We start from the raw sequence: 25,849 nt of genomic DNA, 5'->3' as shown, positions 1-25,849 counted from the left end.
TACTCAGGCCAAATTGGAGTATTCAAAATGTTCCTAACACATCCCGTGCTTTCCTGCCTCTGGGCCTTTGCTGACCCCCTTTTTTACTTCTGCTTGTAGACATGCTCCCAATTCAATTCAACAAGCATTTTTATGAAGTGCTTCCTGTGTGTAAAGCACTGTGTAGTAGACAATCTTCCCTAAAGGAGTCTACATTTTACTTTGGAGGATACAATTTTTTAAAAAAATAGTTAAATAAATATGATGTAATTTGAGGAAGAAGAAAGGACTAACAATCAGGAAGAAATCATGGTTTAGTCCAAATGCTACTCTCTGTGAAGGCTTCCCTACTTCCCTTTCCGGTACCCTCCAAAAAAAACACAGTATCTTCTGAATTCCATAGGACTTTGCATTTTTGTTGTGGCATTTAGAATTATAAAGTTTCAGAAGGTAATTTAGGGATCCAGTCTAATCTCTTTTTAAAGATGAGGATACTGAGCCCCAAAGAGATAAAGTTAATGACTCAAGATTTTATTTTCTCCTACATTGAATTATAGACATTTGTGTGCATATTTTACCTCTCCTACCATACTATTAACTCAAAGACAAGGGAGATACCATATGACCTGGCAAATGGTATAGTGAAAAGAATTATGGATTTGGGGTCAGAAAAGACCTCTGGTAAGATCATGGCTTAGATACTTCCTTAACTGAATGACTCCAAGTAAGCTAGTTAGCAAACCACTCTCTCTTAGTTTCCTCATCTGTAAAATTAGGATATTAAAAATTACACTACCTACTTCACAAAGGTGTTGTAAAGAATGCTGTTTATAAACTTTGAAAGGCTATAATCAGGGGTTCTTAACCTCTTTTGGGTTGTGAACCCCTTTGGATGTCTGGAGAAACCTGTGGACCCCTTCTCATAATATTTTTTAATATAGAAAATAAATGCATGGGATCACAGGGGAAATCAAATGTTACAATAGAGTCATTAAAATGTGAAAAACAACACAAGTTCATAGAGCCCAGGTTAAGAACCCCTCTGGTTTGTATAAATGTGACCCACTGTTATTTCCTATTGTATCTCTTACCCATAGAGCCTAGACAGTGAATATTCTAAGAACTCTGTAACTATTTCCTATTTGTTGAATTATTTTGTTCCTTTAAAAGAATGAAAGTGATTGCTTCTTTTTCCTTTTCAATTTTGGATGCTAAAAGGTTTATGTCATTCTATGAATTATTTAGAGGCATATTGTATCAATTATGATGCTTTTATCTGCATTGATGTTAATTTTCACTCTGTTTCACAAGTTTACAACTTGTAAATCCAAATGAATCCAAATTGCAAGGAAGGAGGACCATAAGATTTGGGGACTGTAGATTTAGAACTGAAAGGTTCCTAAGAGGTCATTTTAAATGAGGAAACAAATGAGGAAACTGAGGCCCAGGGAAGTAGTGACTTGCCCTTGCTCAATATACTGACAAAGCTAAGATTTAAACCCAGGGGGGACATCTGACTCAAAGATCCAGTCCTCTTCCACTTTATCACACTCCTTCTAAAGCACGCCTTTGAAGTATGTTGTTATTCAACAAAGGGTTAGAATGTCTTCCCACATTCCCAACTACTGTAGCATAAAGTACCAACTCTTGGTTGTTGTCACTGGGGAATGTCTGGCAAAGCATCCAGATTCCTCTCTGCCTACTTTTCCTTGAGTCATCTTGATTTGGGAAATAGAAAAGGACTTGGTGACATAGTCCCTTTTGACTTAGTGAGGTTTTTTTTCATCCAGTTATAAAAAAAATTACTCTTGCATTGGTGAGCCTTACTGACAATTGCCCAAATCTGTTTTTCAAAATTCTCCCTGAAGCAATACCCCATTATACATCAAAACTTCTTAAGTAATCCCTTGGTGGATCCCTTTTGGAATGCTGAAACATCATTACTGTCCAAGGGTGACCTAGGAAGCCCAGGCTGCATCATCTCCTTCAACTCTGAACAGCCTGACAAGACATCCAGAATTTGAGTACTGAGGATTTTTTTTGGTGGAGTTTGTGGGGTGGGAGAATATAGTGTGCTGACAGAGGAAATAGATTTGTGGAGTTTAGGATACTCAGCTCCTCTACTGAAATGTCACAGTAGCCATTTCTAAAAGAGATACTCTTTCATGCAAAAATAGTTAAAAGGTACAACCTTTTTTGGTAGGAGTGTCAAGACATAGAAAAGAAAAAGTCATTTCTGAGAATCATTGGTATTACAGCAAAGCGTTTCTCCATCAAAATCCCAGTTTGGGAAATCTGATTTGTAATGTAAGTGAAAGGACATAAAGTGGGTGATGAATGAGGCAATTTGGGACACGTTTCTACATACTTAATGTGTAAAAAAACAGATGTGAAGTCAGATTTTTTCCCTTATAGTTCTTATCTACAACTTGTAAGTCCAATGGTATATACCTAGTGATATAGAAATGGAAGGAAGGTGAACATGGGACCTTGGCATCATAGATTTACAACTGGAAAGGAACTTAGAGGCCATAGAAGCTGCCGCTAAATAGATAGGGCCTTGAGCAGATAGATGCTTATGTACATTATGCTGATAGGACCTTGAGCAGATAGATGCTTATGCATATTTTTTTGACAGTGGATTTTGACAGCATTGATAATTTTTTTCTTCTCTACTTCCTTAGGAAGATTTCTATGAATATCTTAATTTGCATAGACTTCCTAAAAAACAGATGTGATTATCATCCTTCTCTCTTTTAAGTTTGGATTTAAAGTGCTTCATGTTTGATGTTGACTAAATGAGCAGCTGGCATTCCAGCTGTTTATTGAGGACTCTCTGTCAGCATAGTGGGAGGAGGAGAGGTGGATGGGAGAAACAGAAGGCAAGATTCCTGCCCACAAGAGGTTTATGTTCTCATTGAAGTCATTATAATTTAGCTGGATTGTCTACTTTGACACATGCACATGTGAAACTACCAGATATTCATGAATGCAAATGGCTTGCAAAAGTAATTTTGCTAAAATGTTACATTAAAAGTAATAACCCATAATTTGGCATTTCCACCCACTATCCTCAGTTTGAGTGAAAAGTGGCCACTGAAGTTCCTGGTACTTGAGTTGTGTCGTGTGCTTTGTAACATGAACAGAATGTAATTCTTACATCCAGGCAAGACACTTCACTGTAGGCATTCCCATCCTTTATCCTATCTTTTGCTTCTCCATAGAATTTAATTAAAACAGAACAGCCATTACCTTGACTTCTAAATTTAGCATCTTTCTGGTCACTTTTTAAAGACATAATGCATTTAAATTTGTTGTTCATTTTTGGAAACAGAAAGCTATGTAACCTTTCCACAGAGGATTAGGAAACATTCTCTAGAACCAACATAATGAACTGTTTTAATAAAAGATTTGCTCTGGTTTTCAAAGGGGAAAGTTCAAGTTCTGCCAGCTTCCTGTCTAGTCAACAAAGAATCATGAAAGAAGGGGAGTAAGATTGACAATTTTGTTTCCTTAAACTCCTGGCAGCTATGGCCTGCTAAAATAAGATTTCCTATGACTTTTTTTCCTTTGCACTAATTGAATAGAGGGTAAACTTTTTAAAAAAATCATTATTGCTTAGCCAATATTTTCAAACATTTGAGTTTTAAATTTGCTCCCAGTTTATAATATTTCACATACTAGCTTTCCTTGCACCAGAATCAGGAAAGGAGTCATGTGATCAGTTGTTGGCAGAACCACCTGATGGGGGTCAGCTAACTTTTAAAACTTTATAGTGATAAGGTGTACTGAAAGATGGGGAAATAATAGGTAGCTTAAAGAATTATCAAGATAGAGAACAGCTGATATTAGCTAAAATGGGTAGAATATTACAATTAAGGGAGATAGGAAAATAATTGTATTTCTAAAACTTTAATCAAGCATAAAAACATCTGAGTTGACCTAACAAGGCCATCTGAGGGACCATTGCCAGGAAGCAGTACTGAGATACAGGCAGGAAGTGACTAAAATGTGAACTAGGATTGTGGCAGCTGTGAAAAATCATATCTACAGATTTTATTAAAGGTTAAAGATGTTATATAATATAGCCAACTCTATTTTCTGTCATAATCAAGAAATAAGGTGCCACTGGATTTGGAGTCTGGAGGACCTGAGTTCAAATCTTGCCTCAGACATTTATTGTGTGACCCTGGGCAAGTCACCTCATCTCTGTCAGCCTCCATTTCTACATTTACAAAATGGGAATAATAATAATAGCACAGGGTTTTGTGAGGATCAAATGAGATAACATACGTAAAGAGCTTTACAAACCTTTTTTTTGCACTACCTTTGCAAATCTTTTTGCACTATACAAATATATATATATAAATATATAATTTATGTATTTATATATACACATATATAAAACACTATACAAATATTGGTCAATGTTATCATTGTTGTTAATAGCAATAATTATTCTGGTTAAAAGAAAGTGATTTTGTATATATCATGAATTGACAGTTTTCAAATAATTAGTATGTAAATGCATTTTTAAGCTATAATTTTATCTTCATGGTTCAGAAGACATTTTATAGTCTTGTAATGCTTTAATGTCACCATTAATTAAATGGTGCTGGCTGATTGAGAGTCTAGGTTTTAGAATGTTTGATAAAATAGCTTTTACTGTTTTGGAGTATTTATTTATTTATTTGAGAATGAGCCCCAAATAGCAAATCAAAATCATAAATAATACTTTGATTTCTAATATGGAGCAAGACACATAGTTGAAGGAAGAGAAGGAAACGCAGACTTATTGAGCACCTACTATCTTCTAGGTACTGCGCTAAAACAAATTAGATGTGAAAATCTTGATAAACTGCTAGGATAAGTCAATATCCAAAGTTACCTATTTATGAGATATTTATTTATTTATTTATTTTTAAATTAAAAAAAGTTTTAAGAGATTTTGCTAGATATTCAGGCCAGCAGGTTGAGTCTTTGTTTCAATTAATATTAAAGCTACTAAGATTCTGATGTATTGAATTGGAAGTGAAAATTGTGGTCCAGTGCTTGTAAAGATTGAATATATAATTTAATAGAGCTTCTAGGGAAATATGAAAATTGTTATATCATATTCTTTTTCTCTCTCGAGATATCTTAGTACAAGGTCCTGGAAGGAATTTCCAGCTTTCATTGCAATATTTGTCTTTAGAACAAATTTCATTTCAGTCATTATGTATTAGTTCTTGCAACTTTAAGATACCACTATTTCCTTTAAATGTTTACAGGAACTTAGGAGCCAAAATTCCTCGTTACTATATGGTTAGGCATGTGCTGAAAGGATGTGATGCTATCAATCACTAACACAGAAGCCTCTTTTTACTGCTCTCTAAGTAGCAAAATCTAAATGATTAATCTTGTACTTTGCTCTGAAGGTAAAAACAACAGGGCTTGTCAGATTTATAAGGGAAACATATTCCAAAAATGAGGAAATTCTAAAACATTTTTCTTCCTCTAGTTTATCATAGTTTGCATGAATTCATAAAAAATAATAAAGGAATTTCAAATCGTTTGGTTATTTTAAGGACATATGGTTTACTTACAATTTTTTAAAGGAAACAAGATACTTTAAAAGATTTTTGTTGATTTATTTCAGTCATGTCTGACTCTTTGTGACCCCATTTGGGGTTTTCTCGGCAAAAATACTGGAGTGGTTTCCCATTCCCTTCTCCAGTTCATTTTATAGATGAGGAAACTGAGGCAAACAGGGTTAAGTGACTTGCCCAGGGTCACACAGTTAATGAGTGTCTGAGGTTAGATTTGAACTCAGGTCCTCCTTGACTCCAAGCCTGGTGCTTTATCCACTGTGCTACCAAGTTGACCTTTAAAACATTAAAAATGTGATTAATAGGTTGGTTTTCATTTTTATGTATTGACTTAAATAATATTAATTCTTGATGTGAGATAATTAGCAACATTAAATCACTATGATAATTCCCGAGTACAGAGGTGAACAGTACATGATAAGAAATCAAGCTCAGACCAAAACCGGAAAGGACAAGGTGAATGTATAAGGAGTTAAGACTTTGTATTACAATGGGTCTCTATATTGCCTGCCCAAGTATTTTGCTATTTGTCCTACCATCTGAGCTACCCCCTTTCTGCTTTCCACATCATGTTCTGGGAACAATAATCAAATCAATAATAGTAATGATAACTAACATTTATATAGCACTTACTATGTTCCAGGCACTGTGTTAAGTACTATCATTGCTACTGGAAAACATGTGGATAGTCTATTCATTAGCCTTGTGACTCCCCAGACCAAAATTCCCTGTCTTGGTCACCATTCCCTTATGTATGTTGTCTTCCCCATTAAGCTACTTGAGTCAGGGACTGACTCACTTTTGTATCTAGCCTAGTGCTTGGCATATAGTAGGAGCTTAATAAGTGCTCATTCCTTCATTCTAGAGGGCAAAGTGCATTGGAGCTTTAAAAATAATTGGTGCATTTAACCAAATTAGCCAAATCAGATAAATCAACCCATGAGAAACTCACTTTGAGAATTTAACTAACTTTAATGTTATACATCCATAAACTGGAGAATGCTTCATTTTCTACCTAGAGATCTGCAGTACCTTTTCTATAAAGAGCAAATGGGAATAACTGCAAAACTCAATGTCTGTCTTTGATGTTTATTATCTTTAATTCTGGGAACAGCTAGGTGGCACAGTGGATAGAGTGCTGAGCCTAGAGTTAGAAAGACTCATCTTCCTGAGTTCAAATCTGCTCTCACTCGCTAGCTATGTGACACTGGACAAGTCACTTAACCCTGTTTGCCTCATCTGTAAAATGTACTGGAGAAGGAAATGACAAGCCACTCCAGTACCTTTGCTAAGAAAACCTCAAATGGGGTCAGGAAGAGTTGAACTGATCATGATCCGATGACCTTGCTTTACCTGTTTTACACATGGGAAAACTGAGGACTGAAGAGGTTCGGCGACTTGCCGCTCAGTTGACAAATGGCAGTATCAAGAATCAAATCCAGATTGCTTAACCTTAAATTGACTGCTCTTACCACTGCCTCATGCTGCATTTACACTAAATTATTTTAAGTTTTTAGTTGTTAATTATTCTTCTAGTGTGAATATTTACTCCAACATAGAACATCAGCTTTGTCCTGCTGTTATAATTTTGAGGACCGGGGTCATTGTCTGGTCATTGCCTACCTGAGATATTGAGATAGGACTGTAGTGGATGAGTCTTTGGTTATGTAGGCAGTTTGGTTAGATTTTACTCTTTCACAGTAGCTTTATTACCTTTTGCCAATCCGTTTTTATTACGCCTTTTGAGACCTTGCTCAATTTTTATGTCTTTTCTGAGACATTTTCCCAGATTAACTTCACTCTAGCCCATCTAACTTTGCAATCACTTAGGACTTACCTGCAGCATGTACTACATAGAGTACTTGCTTACGTTTTCAAGTTGCTTTACAGTATGCATGTCTTGTTCTCATTGCTAAAGTTAAACACTCATCAAGAGAATGTTGTTCAGTCATTTCATTCATGTCCAATTCTCCATAGCCCTTTGGGGTTTTCTTAGCAAAGATACCAAAGTGGTTTACCATTTCCTTCTCCAGCTCATTTTACAGATAAGGAAACTAAGGCAAACAGGGTTAAGTGACTTGCCCAGGGTCACACAATTAGTAAGCGTCTAAGGCCACTTGAGTCTTCCTGACTCCAGGCCTGCACCCCCAAACTGACCCTAGAATGGAGGGTGCCAATTAATGAAACCATTCCGGCAAATTGTGTTAAATTGTATCATCCCAAGTGGCATTATTTTATCTTATTTTGGCAGTTAGAGATGGCATAGAGTTAATAAGACCTGATTTTGAATCCTGTCTCTGACACTTATTAGCTGTGTGACCCTGGGCAAGTCACTTAAATTTTCTCTGCCCCAGTTTTCTCATCTATAAAATGGGGATAATAGCACCTGCCTCACAGAGTTTTGGGAGATAAAATACATAAAATATGCTATAAAACTTAAAATGCTATATGAATATTAGCCATTATCATATTCCTTGTTCTCCCTATTAATTGACATCTAGCTGCCCATAAAGATCTGAATTCCAAAGCTACAGACAACCCCTTAAAATACTATATATAAATAAAGGTTCTAAAGGTTAGGAGAATGATTTAAGTTAGACCCTAAAAAAGGATACCACCTAGGTAAATAAGTTACTTCATGTTTCAGCATGAATTTCCAGTCATTGATCATATTTCCAATAGGGTACAGATATGGAAAAATAAACATCAAGAGTAGACATTGAGTTTTGAAAACTTTCCATTTGTTCTTTATAGCAATGGTGCTGTAGTTCTATAGTTGGAGAACGAACCATTTCCAAGTCGAAGGATGCAAAATGTTAAGGGATAGTGTTTTTGTATCCAGGTTAACATCTCCAAAAGCAGCAACCATCTTATCACCTGAAGTCATTTGAGCATCAATTCTAGCTTAATGTGTCATGGATTATATGTACTAGATTGATGATTTCTTTTATCAACTTGGTTTTTAGAGTTTTTAATTAGCAGCACACAAAATAAAACTTGTGGATTGTAAATACTTTGAGTAAGCCTTTAATTTTTTTTGTATTAATAGCTCTACATTGTGCTTTGTATGCAGTCAATGGAGGGGGAGGGGATTGCACTGGACCTGTGATTTCATCATTGTAAGGAAGTTTATCCCAGGGAAGAAGTTCTCTCTTCCAATTCAGATCATCACCTCCTTGGCAACTTTACGGTAGTAGACAGTAGTATTCAGTAAACCCATTTTAAATTAATGAATGGAAGAAATTGAATATGCTTGTGTGTTATTTCCATTTGAAAACAATGCCATTTGAGTTAGGGAATTGGAATAGTTTATGCCAAAACACACAGATACATACACACACATAGAATTGAACCAAATGCATGTCATCCTGGATATGAATGGTATCAGGCCTGTTCAAACTCTCCTGCACAAATTAACACCTCAATTTCTCTATTCCTCTATCAGTTAAAAGCCGCTTTAATACATTTTCTCATTTGAATATAACAATAGCCTGCTAAGACAAGAAAGTAGGCATTAGGATCCCCATTTTTATGGTTGGGGAAAATGAGGCTTATGGAAATGAACAGTCAGGAAGGTCATAGAGCTAAAAGGATGATACAGCCAATAGGTCTGAATTTAGATTTTTGAGCCCCAACCCAGCAGTTTTCTACTGCATCATTCTTTATTCCTCCTCACCCTATCCACTGCCAATAACTACTTATCACATGTTGGCATATTTCTTCATTGGTTTTCAAATTTTTTGAGGTTATATCATTCAAGTCCTTGAAAGAACTTGAGCACTGGGTTTTAGAAATGATAGGTCATACATAAATTCAGTATGTCCACCATGACCACACTTTCTCTCATATAATCTTTAGTGATAACCTCTTGGGATCCTGCTACATAATTTAAAAACCACAGAAAGCCATTTGAAAACCACTGTTTTAGACCAGTGGAAGTAAACCTTCCTTCTGTGGTTACCCCATTTTTAGTCATGAATGTTTCATCTCATTTATTTATTTATTTATTTATTTTTGTTCACTCATTCATTCATTCATTTATCTATTCATTCACTTATTGATTGATTGATAGATTTGCTTATTTGCTTAATTGCTTGGGGGAGTCAGTGGGGGAGTAGATCTTCCTTAACCCAAATATCTTACTTTCAAAGTCATTCCTTGTTCACTAGTATAATTATAGAATCTATATTTAGAATTATAAGGGCTTGATGAGGTCAGTTAAATATTTCTTGCAAATCTACTACATGGTTCATGTGAGCTGGAATAATGTTACTAAGAAATCATCCAGATGAATCCTTGGCCATGCGTCAAAAGCATGTTGGCTTCCTTTTCCATCTTTGCAGGTGTTTGAGGGCTCCACATAATTTATTACATGTGATTTTCTTTTAAAATGTGTTCTCTTTTTCAAACCTAGTTTTGAAGTTATGCATCATACTCTATTAGCCTTAAGAAGAAGAGAGTTCTAAAACTGGATTCTTCTGTATTAAGGGAGTTTGGAGAGTAACATTTAAAATTGACCATTTTCAGTGGAGTGTAAATCTTACCATTTTACTTTTGAATAGTGGCTTTGGGGGCAATTTGAGATTTTAGACTAGAAAATTATATTTGTGAAAATGAGCTTCTTGTTGAATTTTGGACACTTGGAAAAAATGACTAAAACGATGATTTTTTTTTCTTTTTTAAGGACCCTATTTATCAAACAATTGTGGTTGCTACTCTCCCCGGAATTCTCATTTGACAAGTTCCCCAATTAAATTGCACTAATAGCAAAACAATAGCATTATAACACTTTGATTCACTTAATTGGCACAGCATGAATGGAATTCTATTTCACGCTAAGGAATGACCTTTTCCCTGACTATATTGACACTCTTATCAGAAAGTAGAAAAGGCAAATATACAATAAGAAATATCCATGTGGATAAGGTAATGTATCAGCATCAGCATCAGGTTCATGGGAGGAAGAGGTTGAAACAAGTCATAGAAATGAGTTTGGGCATTATTTGTGAAATTCATCTAACTATGATTTTGGACAGTGGTCAGTAGTTGAATAAGAAGAAAATTAGGATCAGGCTTTTGAGAATAGCAACTAAGAACAGAGGCGGTATGATACAGTGAAAAGATCACTGACTTTGGCATCTGTAATAATTTGGTTATCAGCAAGGTGTCACAGTGGATAGGGCACTGGGCTTGGAATCAGTTTCATGAGTTTGAATCTGGCCTCAGACATTTACTAGCTGTGTGATCCTGGGCAAGTCACTTAACCCTGTCTGCCTCAGTTTCTTCATCTGTAAAATGAGTTGGAGAAAGAAAAGGCAAACTACTCCAATATCTTTTCCAAGAAAAACCCAAATCGGGTCACAGTGAGTCAGACATGACTGAAGAAATGACTAAATGACAACATCATATGATTGGAGAATTGAGGTCTGGAAGGAACCTTAGAGATTATCAATTGAATCCCAGAAGGCAAACTCAACTCGTTTGAAGTCACACAGCTAGTGAACAAGCAAAACAGGATTCAGACCTAAGTCCTTTGGTTCATAGTCTTACTGGTTCAGTCTTAGCTTTAGTCAGCATCTTTGGTTCAGTCTTAATAAGACATCCTTCGCAAAGTCCCCTTAAAAGTGATAGGAGGTGGAATGCAAGTGAATAAATTGAAAATTGTCATGTATGATTATCATATTGCTCACATGTGATGTTAATTTTTTTTATTTCCTAAGAGCTAGTATTTTTTGTTCTAAAGCTGTGATTTTTAATGATAATTCTTGTTAAAGAGAATTTATAATTAATAAATCTTATCAGAAAGGCACCTAAAATAGACTATAATACTGAAATAGTTCTTCCAATTGCATTTTTTTTCCTTTGGAGGAAAGTGTGATTTTTTTTTTTTACTATTTCATTTTAAATTAACACCAAATTGTGAATTTTTGATGCAAAAATTAGGGCTGGTTTACCTATTCAGAGCAGAACTACTCTAATGTTTTTTTAAGGAGTGAATGAAAACATTTATTAAGGACCTGCTATGGAGCAGGTTATGTCTGATTTTTGGTCTTTGTCCAGGGATGGGGAACTCTATGTCAGTCTGATTTGCACTTGAGGACCTAGAGGGCCACATGTAGTGTCGAGGCTGCAGGTTCCCACCCCTGGACTAAGCAGTGCCTGGTATAGAATAGGGACTTAAATCCTTGAAAAACTGAACTATTGAATTGAAGGTGATTTTGGGGCACCAGTTTCTTCATGTGTAAAGTGAAGGAATTTTACTAGATGGCAATCTGCATGAAGGAGAAGAAAAGGAAGAAGGCAGAAAGGAGGGTATAGATGTAGATAAAAAAAATGCAAATAGCTGGCAGAAAAATTTCAAAGTAGAGTGAGCAAGCAATAGGAAAAGGTAATAGCAGTAAGTTAGGATATGATAGCTTGAATTCAAATTTTTAGTCTTGGAAGTTAATATTTTAAATTTAGTACAGCAGGTAATTAGAAGCTACTGAAAGGTTTGGAAAGGGGGAAGAACCGCACATTTTAAATGACTAATTGAAAATTACGACTGTCCTGGGAGAACATAGGAATGAGGGTTGTTTGGTGGGGAGTCATTTCTCTCTGGATGACTTTTCTTACCCTGGTCCACTTTGTCGTGTAATCATGATGAGTCAGTGATAAAACTGGGAAGGTGGCCCAGACCTCATTACTCTCAACCCAGTTCTTTAGAGAGTATTTCCATCTTCTCCTTCAGGAGAAAACAAATGAGGACCACCAACTCATTTCACATGCTGTCATCCCAGGAAGAGTTCTCACATGGCAACTAATTTTAGTCACTGTTGCTTACAGCTGGATATAAACCAGTGACCTAGAGGTGAAAGAAGACTCTGTATTTCATTATCATTCCCTCTAGTCCATCCTGTCCCTGAACAGCAATATTTAATATCCACCCGGAATTAGTGTGAGAAAGGGAAGAAATGGAATGAAAATGGGTCAACAACAATTTCATGGTAGAACAACAAAAAAAAAGAAAGACTAGAACAGCAATCACATGTTGATATTAAAAGCAACAAAGCAGACACTCTCATTTCCTCCATGTTTATTATTTGTAGCCCCATAGGCTCCTCCAATGTGGTGTCTAATGAGAAACAGATTAATGTGTGTTGCTCACATGTGCAGGTTTCCCACAGAAATACTGTCAAAAAGAAATTGTTTCTTCATATTCAAAGTTAATTTAGATCCCCAGATTGTTTTAATCTTTTGTGAAAAAGACACTCACATTATTTATCTGTTTTAATCAGAAGACAGGTCTTTTGAAAAGTCTGTTTTGTGTTTTCATTTTTCATGATCAAATGAATCACAAGAAATATTCAATTATCTTAGAACCTTCATTACTTTCAGCTGAGCAAAGTTGGGGATTTCTTTTTAGTCTTTCTCATAGTGTGTGTACACACACACACACACACACACACACACACACACACACATAATGTATATACAGCTACCTTGCGCCAAATGCTATGGAGAGAAATTGAACCGACAGATCCAAAAACACTGAGAAGTGAAAGATGCTATGAAAATACATGATGGTTTTTATTACTTGTCATTAATTACTCAGCCTAATTTTTTTTCTTAATTGACTTTATGGGAAATTTGTGCATTTCTGCACATTTTTATTTAATCCAATTATTCCAAAAATAAACCCTTCTATGATGATATACTTTTGTAGGGCAAAGAACTATTCCAATAACTTTTTGAGGCAGGGCTACATCCAGAAAGACAGCTCTGATAGTAATAAAACCATGGAATGATTCTGACATTTTGCACAGCAAAGGGAATGTGAAAGAGGAATTTGGGAGATAAGCTGCTTAGAATTGGCAGATCTCCACATTTCCCTATTTGGTGGGATGTGAAACACATAAAAGCTGTGTTAATGTAGTGATGTTAAAGGCCTGACTTCAACCAGAAGCCGGAGGAGGGGGAGGGAAAAAAAATCAGGAAATCAAGGCTGTCATTCCACTTAACTCATTCCAAATGTGCCTCAGTACAGTAGAAATGCCGCCGTGTCTGAGGCCTCATGATAGCCAGGGCAGCCTGCGGGGGCGCCCATATGACACACACTAACAACTGGGATTCTTTAGTTTGTGAAAGAGGTACTTTTAAACACAGAATTAGTGGGCTTTTTTTCTCATCTCCCTGCACACCCCATGGAGCTCACTTCAGTGTCAATAAGAGGTCTTTGCTTAGATCAGAGAGAGAAAGGAAACAGGCTTTCTCTATATTAAAGTCATTGCTGCCCCCCTCCTTACTGTAGTGAAATTTCAAGCATTTTTAAGGATTAGCAAACTTGACTCTGTCTTCTTCAGCAATAAGCAATATTGAATTATGCCAATTTCATTAAAAGACAAAAATCTATCCTGTAAAAGTTTAGACACCTTACAGAATGAGGAGGAAAAATAATTTCTTAACCATTTTATTTTCCATTTTAAATCTCTTCCAAATTTGGTGTTTCTGTTTGTTCTCCAATTCTTGCTTGCTACAATTTCTAACCAGTGTATTTAAGGCTAAACTTGAGAGTTGATGACTGTCAGACTTCAATAGAACTTTTATTCCTTCAGTATCAGACACGATTAACATATATTCCCACTTTCACCTTGGGTTATCTGGTTCTCTCCTCTATCTTATACACTAATGAGAAGAGGTCAAACAGTCATTTGGGGTTCATTCCACTTCGTTGTAGATCTATTGTATATTTAAGGGAACGAACGATAATTTCTTTAAGAACCATTCTTTTCAAGAATCACCTATTTAGGGAAGTTTTCTTTGCACCCTCATATTTTCCTAAACATAGAATGTTTAGCATGGAATATTTCTGCATGAGAAGAGTAAGAGCATTTGATTTTTAAACCAGTAGGACCTTCTCTTTGTCAGCTATTTTCTAAATGGTGTAGGGCTACATATCTGTAGGCCCTCTTCATATTTAGTAGTTGTTGTTCGTGGGTTATTTTGTGCATTGAGTTCAGAAAGTACAATTGTTCTCCTAAGGGGTTTTTCAAGCTAAATATCTTGATTCTGGGTCTCTAGAGGGGGCAAAGTTTAGAAGAAAGTGTACAAGTACTTCACACAGTGAATTAGTTCTTCCCATCCTAGAATCTGAAACAGATGCGTAGGGAGCAAATTGATGGGGCACAATGTATTCCAGACGGCTGTAAGAATAAACAGCTCTCGTGAACTCCCTTAGAAGTGTAGCCAACAGGGAGCTGTCTGGTTATATGAAGTTGCTCATACCTTTTGATTTTGCTGAAAGATCTAGATGCAAAATGTATTTCCCAGGAAATAATGAAATTTGTGACATAGCCTATAAAGTGTTAGGTCACCAATGAATGTATGAATTGGAGTCATCCAGCTGGCTTACGTGTCCCCTTTCCATGGTGTTAAACATACAGCAGAGTAGTTAGTCATTGTATCCATTAAAGCCCTTTTACATAACTGTTCCAAAAACTTCTCTTTCTCATGGAAAATTTATGTACAGAGTCAGCATTTACATACATTTTGTCAATGAAATATCTTCATTCATAACTAAAATATAGCCACAAACTTGGGTGCTATCCAGTAAGCACTATTGTGTAATAGCATTTGTGTAACACCAGAAGAATGTTCACTCTCTTTAACTAAAGAAAAAGAAATATAGGGAGAGTAAAATGTCCTTCTGGGCTATGGACATACTCTAAGACAACTATAAATGGTTGATTCCAATCTTTGATCTGTCTCCAAATTCCCATGTCTCATGACTCAGTTTCTCAATCTGACAGATTTATTTAGATAGACCTATTTCACAAGAACTTTGATCTTTAAAGGAAAGACCCCATAGAAGTGAAAGTCATTAATATAATTTTTATTAAAATAAGCAACTTCACTTAGTTCGTTCCTGTGATGAGTCAAGGAAAGTGAAACACAATCTTGGGTTGGTATTTACAATGGTGAGCCAAATAAAATCCACTTGTGGGAAAAAATGCTTGCCTGTAGGATAGATATCTTATTCTGATAGGGCACTTACTAGTGGACTGCTATTTCATTTAGAACTTTGGAAGCAGTTTTTGAATTCATATGCGACAACTCCTTCCTATGAGCTTGTTTTTATTTCTCTCTTGCACCAGGGTACCATTTTATTTGTTGTTGCTAGGTTGTTTTTCAGTTGTGTCTGACTTTTCCTGAACCCATTTGGGGTTTTCTTGGCAAAGATATGGGAGTGGTTTGCCATTACCTTCTCCAGCTCATTTTACGGATGGGGAACTGAGACAAACATGGTTGAGTAACTTGCTCAGGGTCACCCAGCTAGTTAGCGTCTGAGGCTGGATTTGAACTCAGGAAGATGAGTCTTCATTACTTTAGGCTCAACACTATTCACTGTGGCACCACCTAGCTGCCTTTACCAATGGACTATCATTTAATTTAGAACTCTTCATATGAGACAGCTCCTCCTTCCTAAGAGCATGTTTTTATTTCTTTCTCACACTCACTATTTCTTTGATAATTTAGATTTATTCATCAGCATTAACTTTGTCAATTTAATACTTACTTTTTAAGATTTTTAAATTTTATTTTTAATTTATAGAATAAAACAAGCATTTTTATAACATAGTACAGTAAAAAAGATGATTGTACATGAAACTGCAAATCTACTATGCACAACTTGCTATTCTTTTCAAATATACAACAAAATTATCATATAAATTTTTCTTTTTTCTTCCCTACCCCCACTACCATTAGACATAAATAGGTGTGTACATATGCATGCACACAAACATACATATATACATAGATGTATATAAAATTATGTACACATACATATGTACATATGTCTATATAAAATTATTCTACACATTCTTCTATTTATCAGTTTTTTTCCTCTGGATGCAGATAGTATCTTTCTTCATATGTCCTTTATAGTTAATTTGGGTATTTATAATAGACAAAATAACTTATTTGGTCAAAGTTGTTATTAAAACAATATTGCTATTACTGTGTATAAAATTTCTTGGTTCTGCCCATTTTGCCCTTCATTATTTCATATTTACTTTTTAAGGAACTAAAGTGTACACATTCTGCACATTCTCTGGGAAATTGTCACTCCCCCCCCCCCCCCCCCCCCGCTAAATCTGACTCAGGTGTAAATATTTATTCTTCTAATCTTTGTGAGATAAAAGTCAAGTATCTTGGATTAAGAATGCAGTTAAAATAATTTCAAGGAAGATTTCACTAAGGGTATACAAAAATTTGCCTGAAAAGTATTTATTTATGTTAGTATATTTCTATAACAGATACCATATTGTTCTACATTATGAAATACTAGATATTAGTTACAAAATAGAAGATACTAGTTATAAAATAGAAGACACATTATGTGTGTGATTTCCTTGAGTCAGGTCCCTTTAGAGAAGATGTCAGGTCACACTTAAGCATACAAATAAAATCATAATCTTGAAAATATCTGCTCTATGTATTAAAGATGACCTCATTTTAGACTTTACTAAGGGTGATGAGAGTATAATTGGAGATAAGAGTTGCTTCACTGAACGGATAACAATGACAAGGGAAAAATCTCATCTAGAAGTGTGTGGTTGACATACATGTGCAGGTAAGGGGACAACATAGAAGATATTTGACACAAACATTGGTAAATACGGCACTGCAGCCTCAAATCTACAGTCCCACCAGTGAAAGAATAACGTATTGAATAATTGAAGGGATGGTTCCAGGAAATTATTTGTTATCAAAACTCCCCCATAAAGACTAAAAATAGGTATTTTCATTTTTAATATTTGTGTCAGTTTTTAATCTGATGCTAAAAACAAGTCATCATTGGCTAATATGCAAAGAAGTCTGTGTTTTTTTCATCTGTGATTTTCTGAATAGCCAAGGCATTGAGCACTTATTTATTCATTCAAGGCACGTTAATTGAGAATATATTGACTATATCCAAGGCACAGTAGCTTCTGTAAGGAGGACAAAATTGAGTAAGACAAACGCCTGCAAAAACTAATAGCTCATCCTTTTATACTGCTTTAAGTTTTACAAAGTGCTTTATTTATATTTTCTTAACTAAAGGGCTCTTCTTAATTCTCTCAATTGAACTATACAATATCCTCGTGAAATAGGTACATTTGTTTATCCCATTTTACTGGTGGTGCAGTGGATAGAGCACCGGACCTGGATTCAGGAGGACCTGAGTTCAAATCTGGCCTCAGACATATAACACTTACCGGCTGTGTGACCTTGGGCAAGTCACTTAACCCCATTGCCTAGCCAAATAAACAAATAAATAAAATAAACTGAGGATCAGAGAGGTTGCATAACATGCCTAGTCTAAGGCAGGCTTCAAGCCCAGGACTTCCCAACTCCAAGTCTTATGCTCTATACACCATATTGCATGCATCTTACAATCAGTTTATACCCTAGACAGGGATGGGAAACATGTGGCCTTGAGGCCACATGTGGCCCTCTAGGTCCTGAAGTGCAGCCCTTTGAACTGAATCCAAACTTGGCAGAATAAATTTCCTGCATAAAAGGATTTGTTCTATAAAACTTGGACTCAGTCAAAAGGCCGCACCCAAGGACCTAGAAGGCCACAGCTTCCCCACTCCTCTAGAATCATAGATCTTAGAGTTGGAAGAAACCTTAAAGGTGAAATATCTGGTCCAACTTGGACCTGATCAGGAGTCTCCTTGACAGTACATGTCAGAAATCTTCACCCTACTGTTTCAATACTTCCCTCAGTAACAGGAGAGCTCACTATTCTATGGTGGCCTCTTCCATTTTTGAGTAACTCTACTTCTTAGGATTTTTTTCTTTGGAAGGAGCCAAAACTTGTCTCTGCAACTTCTTTCTATTACTTCTAGTTTTACTCTCAATGACCAGATAAAACAAGTCTATTTTTTTTCTCTTTCCATGATGATAAGCTTTCAAATACTCAAACACCATTATCAAGTCCCAACTAAATGTCCTCTTTTCCAGGCAAGTTATCCCCATATTGTTCATACCTCTTAATATTCTGGTCACCCTACTCTGGAACTGCTCCAGATTGTCCATATTATCCCTAAAATATGGTGGTCAGAATTTAACACAATATTCCAGATGTGGTCAGACTAATATGGAGGATAGCCAGATCACAGTCTCCCTTGTTCTGGACACTATGTTCTGGACACTCTGAATTCATTCTAGAATTATTATGATTTTTTTGGCTTCCATTTCACATTGGTGACTCATATGGAATTTGTAATCCATTATATCCTCTTATCTGGTCTTTGTCCTGTGGTTTCCCCTCCACCCCCAAATGAGTTGTTGTCTAGCCACTCTGCACTCTTTGTGCTTGTACTTAAAAATAGTGATTTTTCCAGCCCCAGAGTAGAGTTGTGACCCAGGACATGAATGGAATCATTGTATAATGGTGGCCATTACCAAAACCCAGTAATAATAACAATAGCTAGCATTTATGTAGTACTTTAATATTTTGCAAAGTGCTGTACAAATATTATCTCCTTTTAGTGTCACGAACTCTGGGAGGTTGATATCATTATTATCCCATTTTATAGGTGAGGGAACTGAGGCAGGCAGGTTACATGACTTGCCCAGGGTCACACAGATAAGAAAGTATCCAAAGCTGAATTTGAACTCAAGTTTTCTGATGCTAGGTGAATTGTTCCATCCACTCTGCCACCTAGATGCCACTCAAAAAAAAAATCAGCATACAAATTAGAAGTTCTCAGTCTTTTCTTTTTCTTAGACCCCTTTGGCAATCTGGTGAAACCTATGAATTCCTTCTTAAAATCATGTTTATAAATGTATAAAATAAAAGTATAGCAGTACAAAGAAAAGCAAATATATTGAAAAATATCAAATATTTTAAAGAATCAAAGTTAAAACACCCTCAATTTAAAAGTAACCAAAACATCTCATATATATTGGGATATATCACTACTATCAGAAGGAAATTGATAGCACTATCAACACATACAAGCACACAAACGCACACACACACATTTCTTACAATTCCACCCTCATTTCCTTCTGATATTGTGGTGAACAGGGTGACTAAGGCATCCGGCTACTGGGCCTTGTCAAACTATTCTCCTTATTAGGTGAAGCAGCAGCACTCTAGGCAATTGGCAGGTGTTTCACAGCCTAACTCCTTACATAGTTATTAACTGGTCATTTGAGAAATGCCAAAATTCTTCCTGAAGATTCATTTCATTTTTTTTTTTTTATTTTTACTTTAGCTATCTGGGAGGAAAATTAACTTTTAGCTTGAAATTCTTTTTGGCATTACCTACAAAGAGTTGAATTATTATGGGAACTTAGAGAAAATACTTGGATTGCTACAAACATAAGACAGAGACTATAATATTGGTAATGGTCATTCTTGTGAGTCAGGTAGTGTAGGGAATACAGTACTATATTTGGAGTCAGGAATACTTAGATTCCCATTCTTTCTCAGATATTGACCTTGAGAAAATCACTAACTTCACTGTGCTTCAGTTTCTTCATCTGCAAAATGATGGGGTTGGACTTGATCACCTCTGTAGTCTCTTACAGATGTGCATCTATCATTCTATTAAGCTTATTTTTTAATATATTATCTATTAATTAAATAAAATCTGGTAATGATCACAATGGTAAGTAGGTGGTGCAGTGGATAGAGTGCTGGACCTGGAGTCAGAAAGACTCATTTTCCTGTGTTCAAATCTGGCCCCAGACATTTACTAGCTGTGTGACCCTGGGCAAGTCACTTCACCCTGTTTGTTTCAGTTTCCTTATGTGGGAGAAGGAAATAGCAAACCACTCTAGTATCTTTGCCAAGAAAAACCCCACATGGAATCATGAAGAGTCGTTTCAGACAGACCAACAACAATGGTCACAACTCTCTTTGGGGATTGGAAAGGTCATGATTAAATTTAACTGGAATGGTGAAAGTTTAGAATGGGAGGAGAATGGATATATTACATATATATATATTTATATATACACACACACACACACACACAATGATATTGTTATACAGTATTATTGGATTTTAACTTATTCTTTTGTCAATAAACCCTATGTGAATCGGATCAGTATCTTTCATTGTCTCTAAATTATTTGACTACATTGCACCTGGAAGGTGTTATAGATGTCATTTAATTCAACTTCCTTATCTTACACATGAGGCAACAGAGACACAGAGAAGTTAAATGATCTGATTGACCATTGTTATACTGGAAGTTAATGGCAGAACCTAGATTCTTTGTTTCCAGTTACTCACTCTAAGTTTATCACTAGGATGTCAAAATTTCTTCATATTCTAGAAAACCCATTGACCTAAAGGTTAAAAGTTTTGTTTAGATCTCTTTTGCGTTGTTATGCTGTTTATCAAAACCCCGGTTATGAAGGAAAATTGCTTCAAGTGGGTTACTTTAAGATGGTGGAACATAAAAGTGTATTCTGAAAATAGTTGAAAATGTGAGCCAGTGTAAGAAATATATCAATGATCTCTGGACTTTATTTGGCCAATTGTCAGTTGTTCCTCTTTCCAAAATATGAAATTAAGAACAGCTTACTGTCTTAGGGGCACTTGTTCAGATTTAAAATAAATATCTCCAGATGTCCTTGTTTTATGTAGTAGATTACTATGGCAATGGAGCTAATATTTGACTCTACTGTTAGAAACATTTTCTTCCCATGATTACAGTGTTCTGAAAAGAATTGCTATAACATTCAGGAAACTAATATTATGTTTGCTTCAAACTTATACAAGAATGCAGGTATTGTCTTTCTCTAAATGTTAAAACCCTTTCCCCTGTAAAGATAAACAGAATTATTTATATTAGACTTACTTGCAGCCTGTCTATGATAGCTATCAACTATATTTTAAATTTGAATTCTGTCTGTGCAAGTTTAGTTACCATTGTAATTGATTATATTTTTACCTTGTTGACTCTTTCCCTCTTTATGTTAAAACTTTTATTTCTTCTTTGAAAGGTAACATGATTTTAGGTTTAAGTATTATAAAAAACCATTGTGTTATAAAATCTGTTTAATTCAACAGATTTGTATTAAGAACCTATTTTGTACAAGGTACTGTCAAAGCATACAAAGATTAAAACAGAACAGCCCATTGAGTTGCGTTGGCTTAGAGATGTCACTTCAGCAATTTTCCCCCATTTCTGTTGTTCTCATTCATTTATACTTTTTAGTGAGTTGGCAAATGGCAGACATTTATGAATAAAGGTTGCTAGGTCACTGCTAGGTGACTAGCATGTTGGACTTGGAGTCAAGAAGATCTGAGTTCAAATCCTGTCTTTTACACTTATTAAGTATCTAATCCTGGGGAAGTCACTCAACCTTTTTCAGCCTTAATGTCCTCGTTGATAAAATGGGAATAATAATAGCACCTACTTCACAGTTTGTGATGATCAAATGAAATAATTTATGTGAAATATTTTGTAAATATGTATATAAATATATATGCACATATAACTGCACAGTTTTATATGCATTCAATTATTATGATTCTTAGAAATCATGTTCAGAATAAATTATTAAATAACAAAGGCTAAGTGGAATTAAAAAATTATAAAATGGATGGGGATACTAGCTATCAAAATAGGTAATGATTCGATTGGTTCCAGTAAAAATGTTATTGGGCCAAATCTGTTCAGGTTAAGAAATGAATATAAAATATGAATCAAAAGTATCTTTCAATTAAGTAAATATATATTAAATTTATTAATTACTTATTAAATTTAATATTAAATACTGTATAGTAACAGAGTAGTAAAATTTGCTTTCTTATGGGGACAATGACGATAAATGAATAGCAAACTATTTTCATCATTAAGAGGAGGAACTAACCTCATTTAATTAGATTTTTTTTTTTGCAATTTCAAACTGTTCACATATTTAAATAATTTCAAATTTTATTTTCAGGGTTGTTCTGGTTCTGGCTGTGGAAAATGTGACTGCCATGGAGTGAAAGGCCAAAAAGTGAGTATTTCAAATGCACACATATATTGTTTCTTTTGAATTCTCACTGTCTAAGAAATAGAGTATTTACAAAATGTGAAAACTAAAATAAAAAGAGCATAACCTGGGATGCAACCTTACTACTTTTTAAAAGGATACCGCAAACACTGGCTGTGTGACCAAGTCACTGAATTTCTCAGGCAATTTTCTAAGATTATAAACTTTGAAGTTTATTATTATTACTGAATTTATTCTTATTTATTATTGCCAGTCTGCAATGGTAGAGAGAATTCTTTACCTCGAGCTCTCTGTACTGATGAAGTTACAGGCCAAATTTACAAAAAACAAAACAAAACAAAACAACTTTCAATGAAACAAAACTTTGTTTTCCTTAAAAATATTCTTGGCAGGGCAGCTAGGTGGCTCAGTGGACAGAACACTGGCCCTGAAGTCAGGAGGACCTGAGTTCAAATGTGGCCTCAGACCAAACACATGACTCTTACTATCTGTGTGACCCTGGGCAAGTCACTTAACCCCAATTGCCTAAAAAAAAACCAACTCAAAACATTTTTGGCTTTCTTCTGTCAGGAAACGAATATACAAATAGCTAAACACCTCAAATTCTACTTATTTTATAACTAAGGTTATTCAAGAATTGGCTGGCCTGAAATAAACTTTTGTAAGCTTATGTTGGGGAAATTGATTTGCAACACATAAGGAATCATTTCTTTTCTTTAGAAAAAAAAAGGTTTCTTCAGAATGTGAGGGAGCTTTCATTTTTAATAACATTGCCTTGTAATGGAAGGCAGCTCTTATCTTGCTGACTTTGTAAGCAGATCGGCACTCTCCCAAGTTTTATAGACGGGAAAGTGAGCCAGGCAAAGTTGCTTCCTAACTAATATCAGTGAGTCCCATTTTGAAGCCAGGTATGTGAATGAAGGGTCACTGAGGAACAATACCCACTGCCCTTGATCAAGATATGATATGATAGTAATAGGTCTAGTTAATGCCCTACACAAAGCTTTGTTAGGCTGGTCTTTGCTCTGGCTGTGAGTTGACTTGTTTCACGAAGCCAACTTTTGAGATATTATCTCATCACAGGGTGCACACTTAAGGTACTTACTGAGGTGTAAACTGACCTTTCCAAAATTCAGTGAATTTCACTTTACAAAAAAAAGTATTTTGTGACTTCGTCAGCTGATTGTTAAAGTACTAGACTTTTTTTTTTTCTGGTGTTCCTATCAATGAGTGCTGTTACTGCTGTTACCTTCATGACATTTGAATGAATGAAATCTGTAAGAAATTTAACATATCTCATTATATGCTAATTCATCTTTATGCTTCATTAATTTTGTTCATTTTTGGACTTCACTAAATTTGCATTCTCCTCGATCATTTTAAAGTATAAAAAAGTACTTCTCACAGCACAAAAATAATAATTGCTATTCTAATTTGTAATATCCTTCAAGTCATGAAAGCCAAAGCCTGGGAAGGCACAAATTAGGAAATGCAAATGCATTTTTTAAATCAGGGATTCTTAACCTTTTTTATTATTTCACAAACCTCTTTGTGCAACCCACAAACTCCTGAGAATGTTTTTAAATTTATTAAATAAAATACATAGTATTACATAGGAAACCAATTACATTGAAATAGCAATCAATTCTTTTTTTAATTCAAGCTTATGGACTCAAGGTTAAGAATCTCCATTTTAGGGGCAGCTACATGGCCCAGTGGAGAGAGCACCAGCCCTGGAATCAGGAGGACCTGAGTTCAAATGTGTTCTCAGACCAGCCATTTGACACTTACTACCTGTGTGACCCTGGGCAGGTCACTTAACCCCAATTGCCTCACCAAAAAAAAAAAAGAATCTCCATTTTAGGTCATTATTGACCATGTTATTTTACATTTGTCAAGTACTTTATAGTTTTCAAAACATTTTTACATCTAAGCCTCAAAATGATTTTGTAAGTGGGTAAGGCAAATCTTATTTCCCCAATTCACATATGAAGAAACTGAGGCTAAGCAGAGGTAAGTGACTTGCTCAGGATCACAGACTAGTATGTGGCAGAGTCAGTGCTCACACTTAATATCTTGTAATACTGTATATTAAATTAAGCAATATAGTTTCCCATGTGTTTAAATTATTAGAAGGCTATCAACTGAATGGCATTAGGGATTTCTCCCCTCTTCTTTCTCCCAACACATGCATTGACAGTAGATAGTGGTGGGAATATTCAGTACACTACTCCAACAGGGCTTTACAACTCTAGTAACCTCTCTTTGTTCTTTCACATCCTTCACTATTCAACTCATATTCATCCTGAATGCAGCATTATTGAGCCTTTCCATTCTCTGGCATGGGCATCTGTTTGTTTTAAATTTAATGCTTGATAAATTGAGAGCCAGTATTATACAGTGGAAAGAATAACGGATTTGGGGTCAGAGGACCTGTGTTCCAAATCCCAGCTCTGCCTTTGTTACCTTGGACAAATCACTTAAGGTTTCAGGGCCTCAGATACTCATCTGTAAAATGAGGGAGTCTAGACTAAATGATCTCTAAGGTACCTTTGAGTTCTAAATCTATGATCTTGTGAAATCTTGATATTGTTATCCTATGACTGATTGGTGGACATTTAATGAGGAGTTGGGCTAGAAGTCTTCAGCTCTTCCTGCTGAGAATGCGGCTTGATCATGAGACTCAGCAACCTCCAGCAATCTGGACATGGAATGCCATCTCCATCCAGACCTCTCTGGCTGTCTTTCTTTTTCATGACCTGGGTCACCCTAAACTCTAATGGAAGAGTGGAAAGACATGGGGTTCTTCTTGCCCAGACTGGATTCTGTTTATACTGTAAACAGAAGTTACATCTCCTGGTTGAGTGGGGTTCCACCCAAGATTGAAGGGCATGTTGCTAGAGGGCTAAGAGTAATCTCAATGAACTGTCCTTTTTAAAATGTAATATTTCATTTTTCCTTAATTACGTGTTAAAACAATTTTTAAACTTTTTTTTAAGTTTTGAGTTCCAAATTATATCCCTCCCCACCTCTCCTTAAGATGGTAAGCAATCTGATATGTTGTACATGTGCAATCATGTAAAACATTTCCATATTGGTCATTTTGTACAAGAAGACTTGAATAAAAATTTTAAAAAGGAAGGAAGAAAGAAAAAGAAAGAAAGAAAGAAAAAGAAAGGAAAGAAGGAAGAAAGGAAGAAAGAAAATGAAAAATAGTATGCTTCAGTATTTATTTAGACACTATCAGTTCTTTCTCTGGAGGTAGATAGTATCCTTCATCATGAGTC

At 35.5% G+C, this 25,849-nt stretch overlaps 1 protein-coding gene across 1 annotated transcript in view; it reads left to right on the top strand.

Annotated features, from left to right (window-relative positions):
• LOC114046113 (collagen alpha-1(IV) chain-like) overlaps positions 1–25,849 on the top strand; it is a 204,058-nt gene that overhangs the window by 55,298 nt on the left and 122,911 nt on the right. The window contains exon 2 of the mRNA XM_027866369.1: positions 22,509–22,565. Coding sequence (XP_027722170.1) covers positions 22,509–22,565 — 57 coding nt within the window. The remainder of the gene's footprint in view (positions 1–22,508; positions 22,566–25,849) is intronic.

The sequence above is a fragment of the Vombatus ursinus genome, unplaced genomic scaffold (genome assembly GCF_900497805.2).
Source record: "Vombatus ursinus unplaced genomic scaffold, bare-nosed wombat genome assembly UNPS02014781.1, whole genome shotgun sequence".
Taxonomy (NCBI): domain Eukaryota; kingdom Metazoa; phylum Chordata; class Mammalia; order Diprotodontia; family Vombatidae; genus Vombatus; species Vombatus ursinus.
This window is presented reverse-complemented; position numbering and strand designations above follow the sequence as displayed.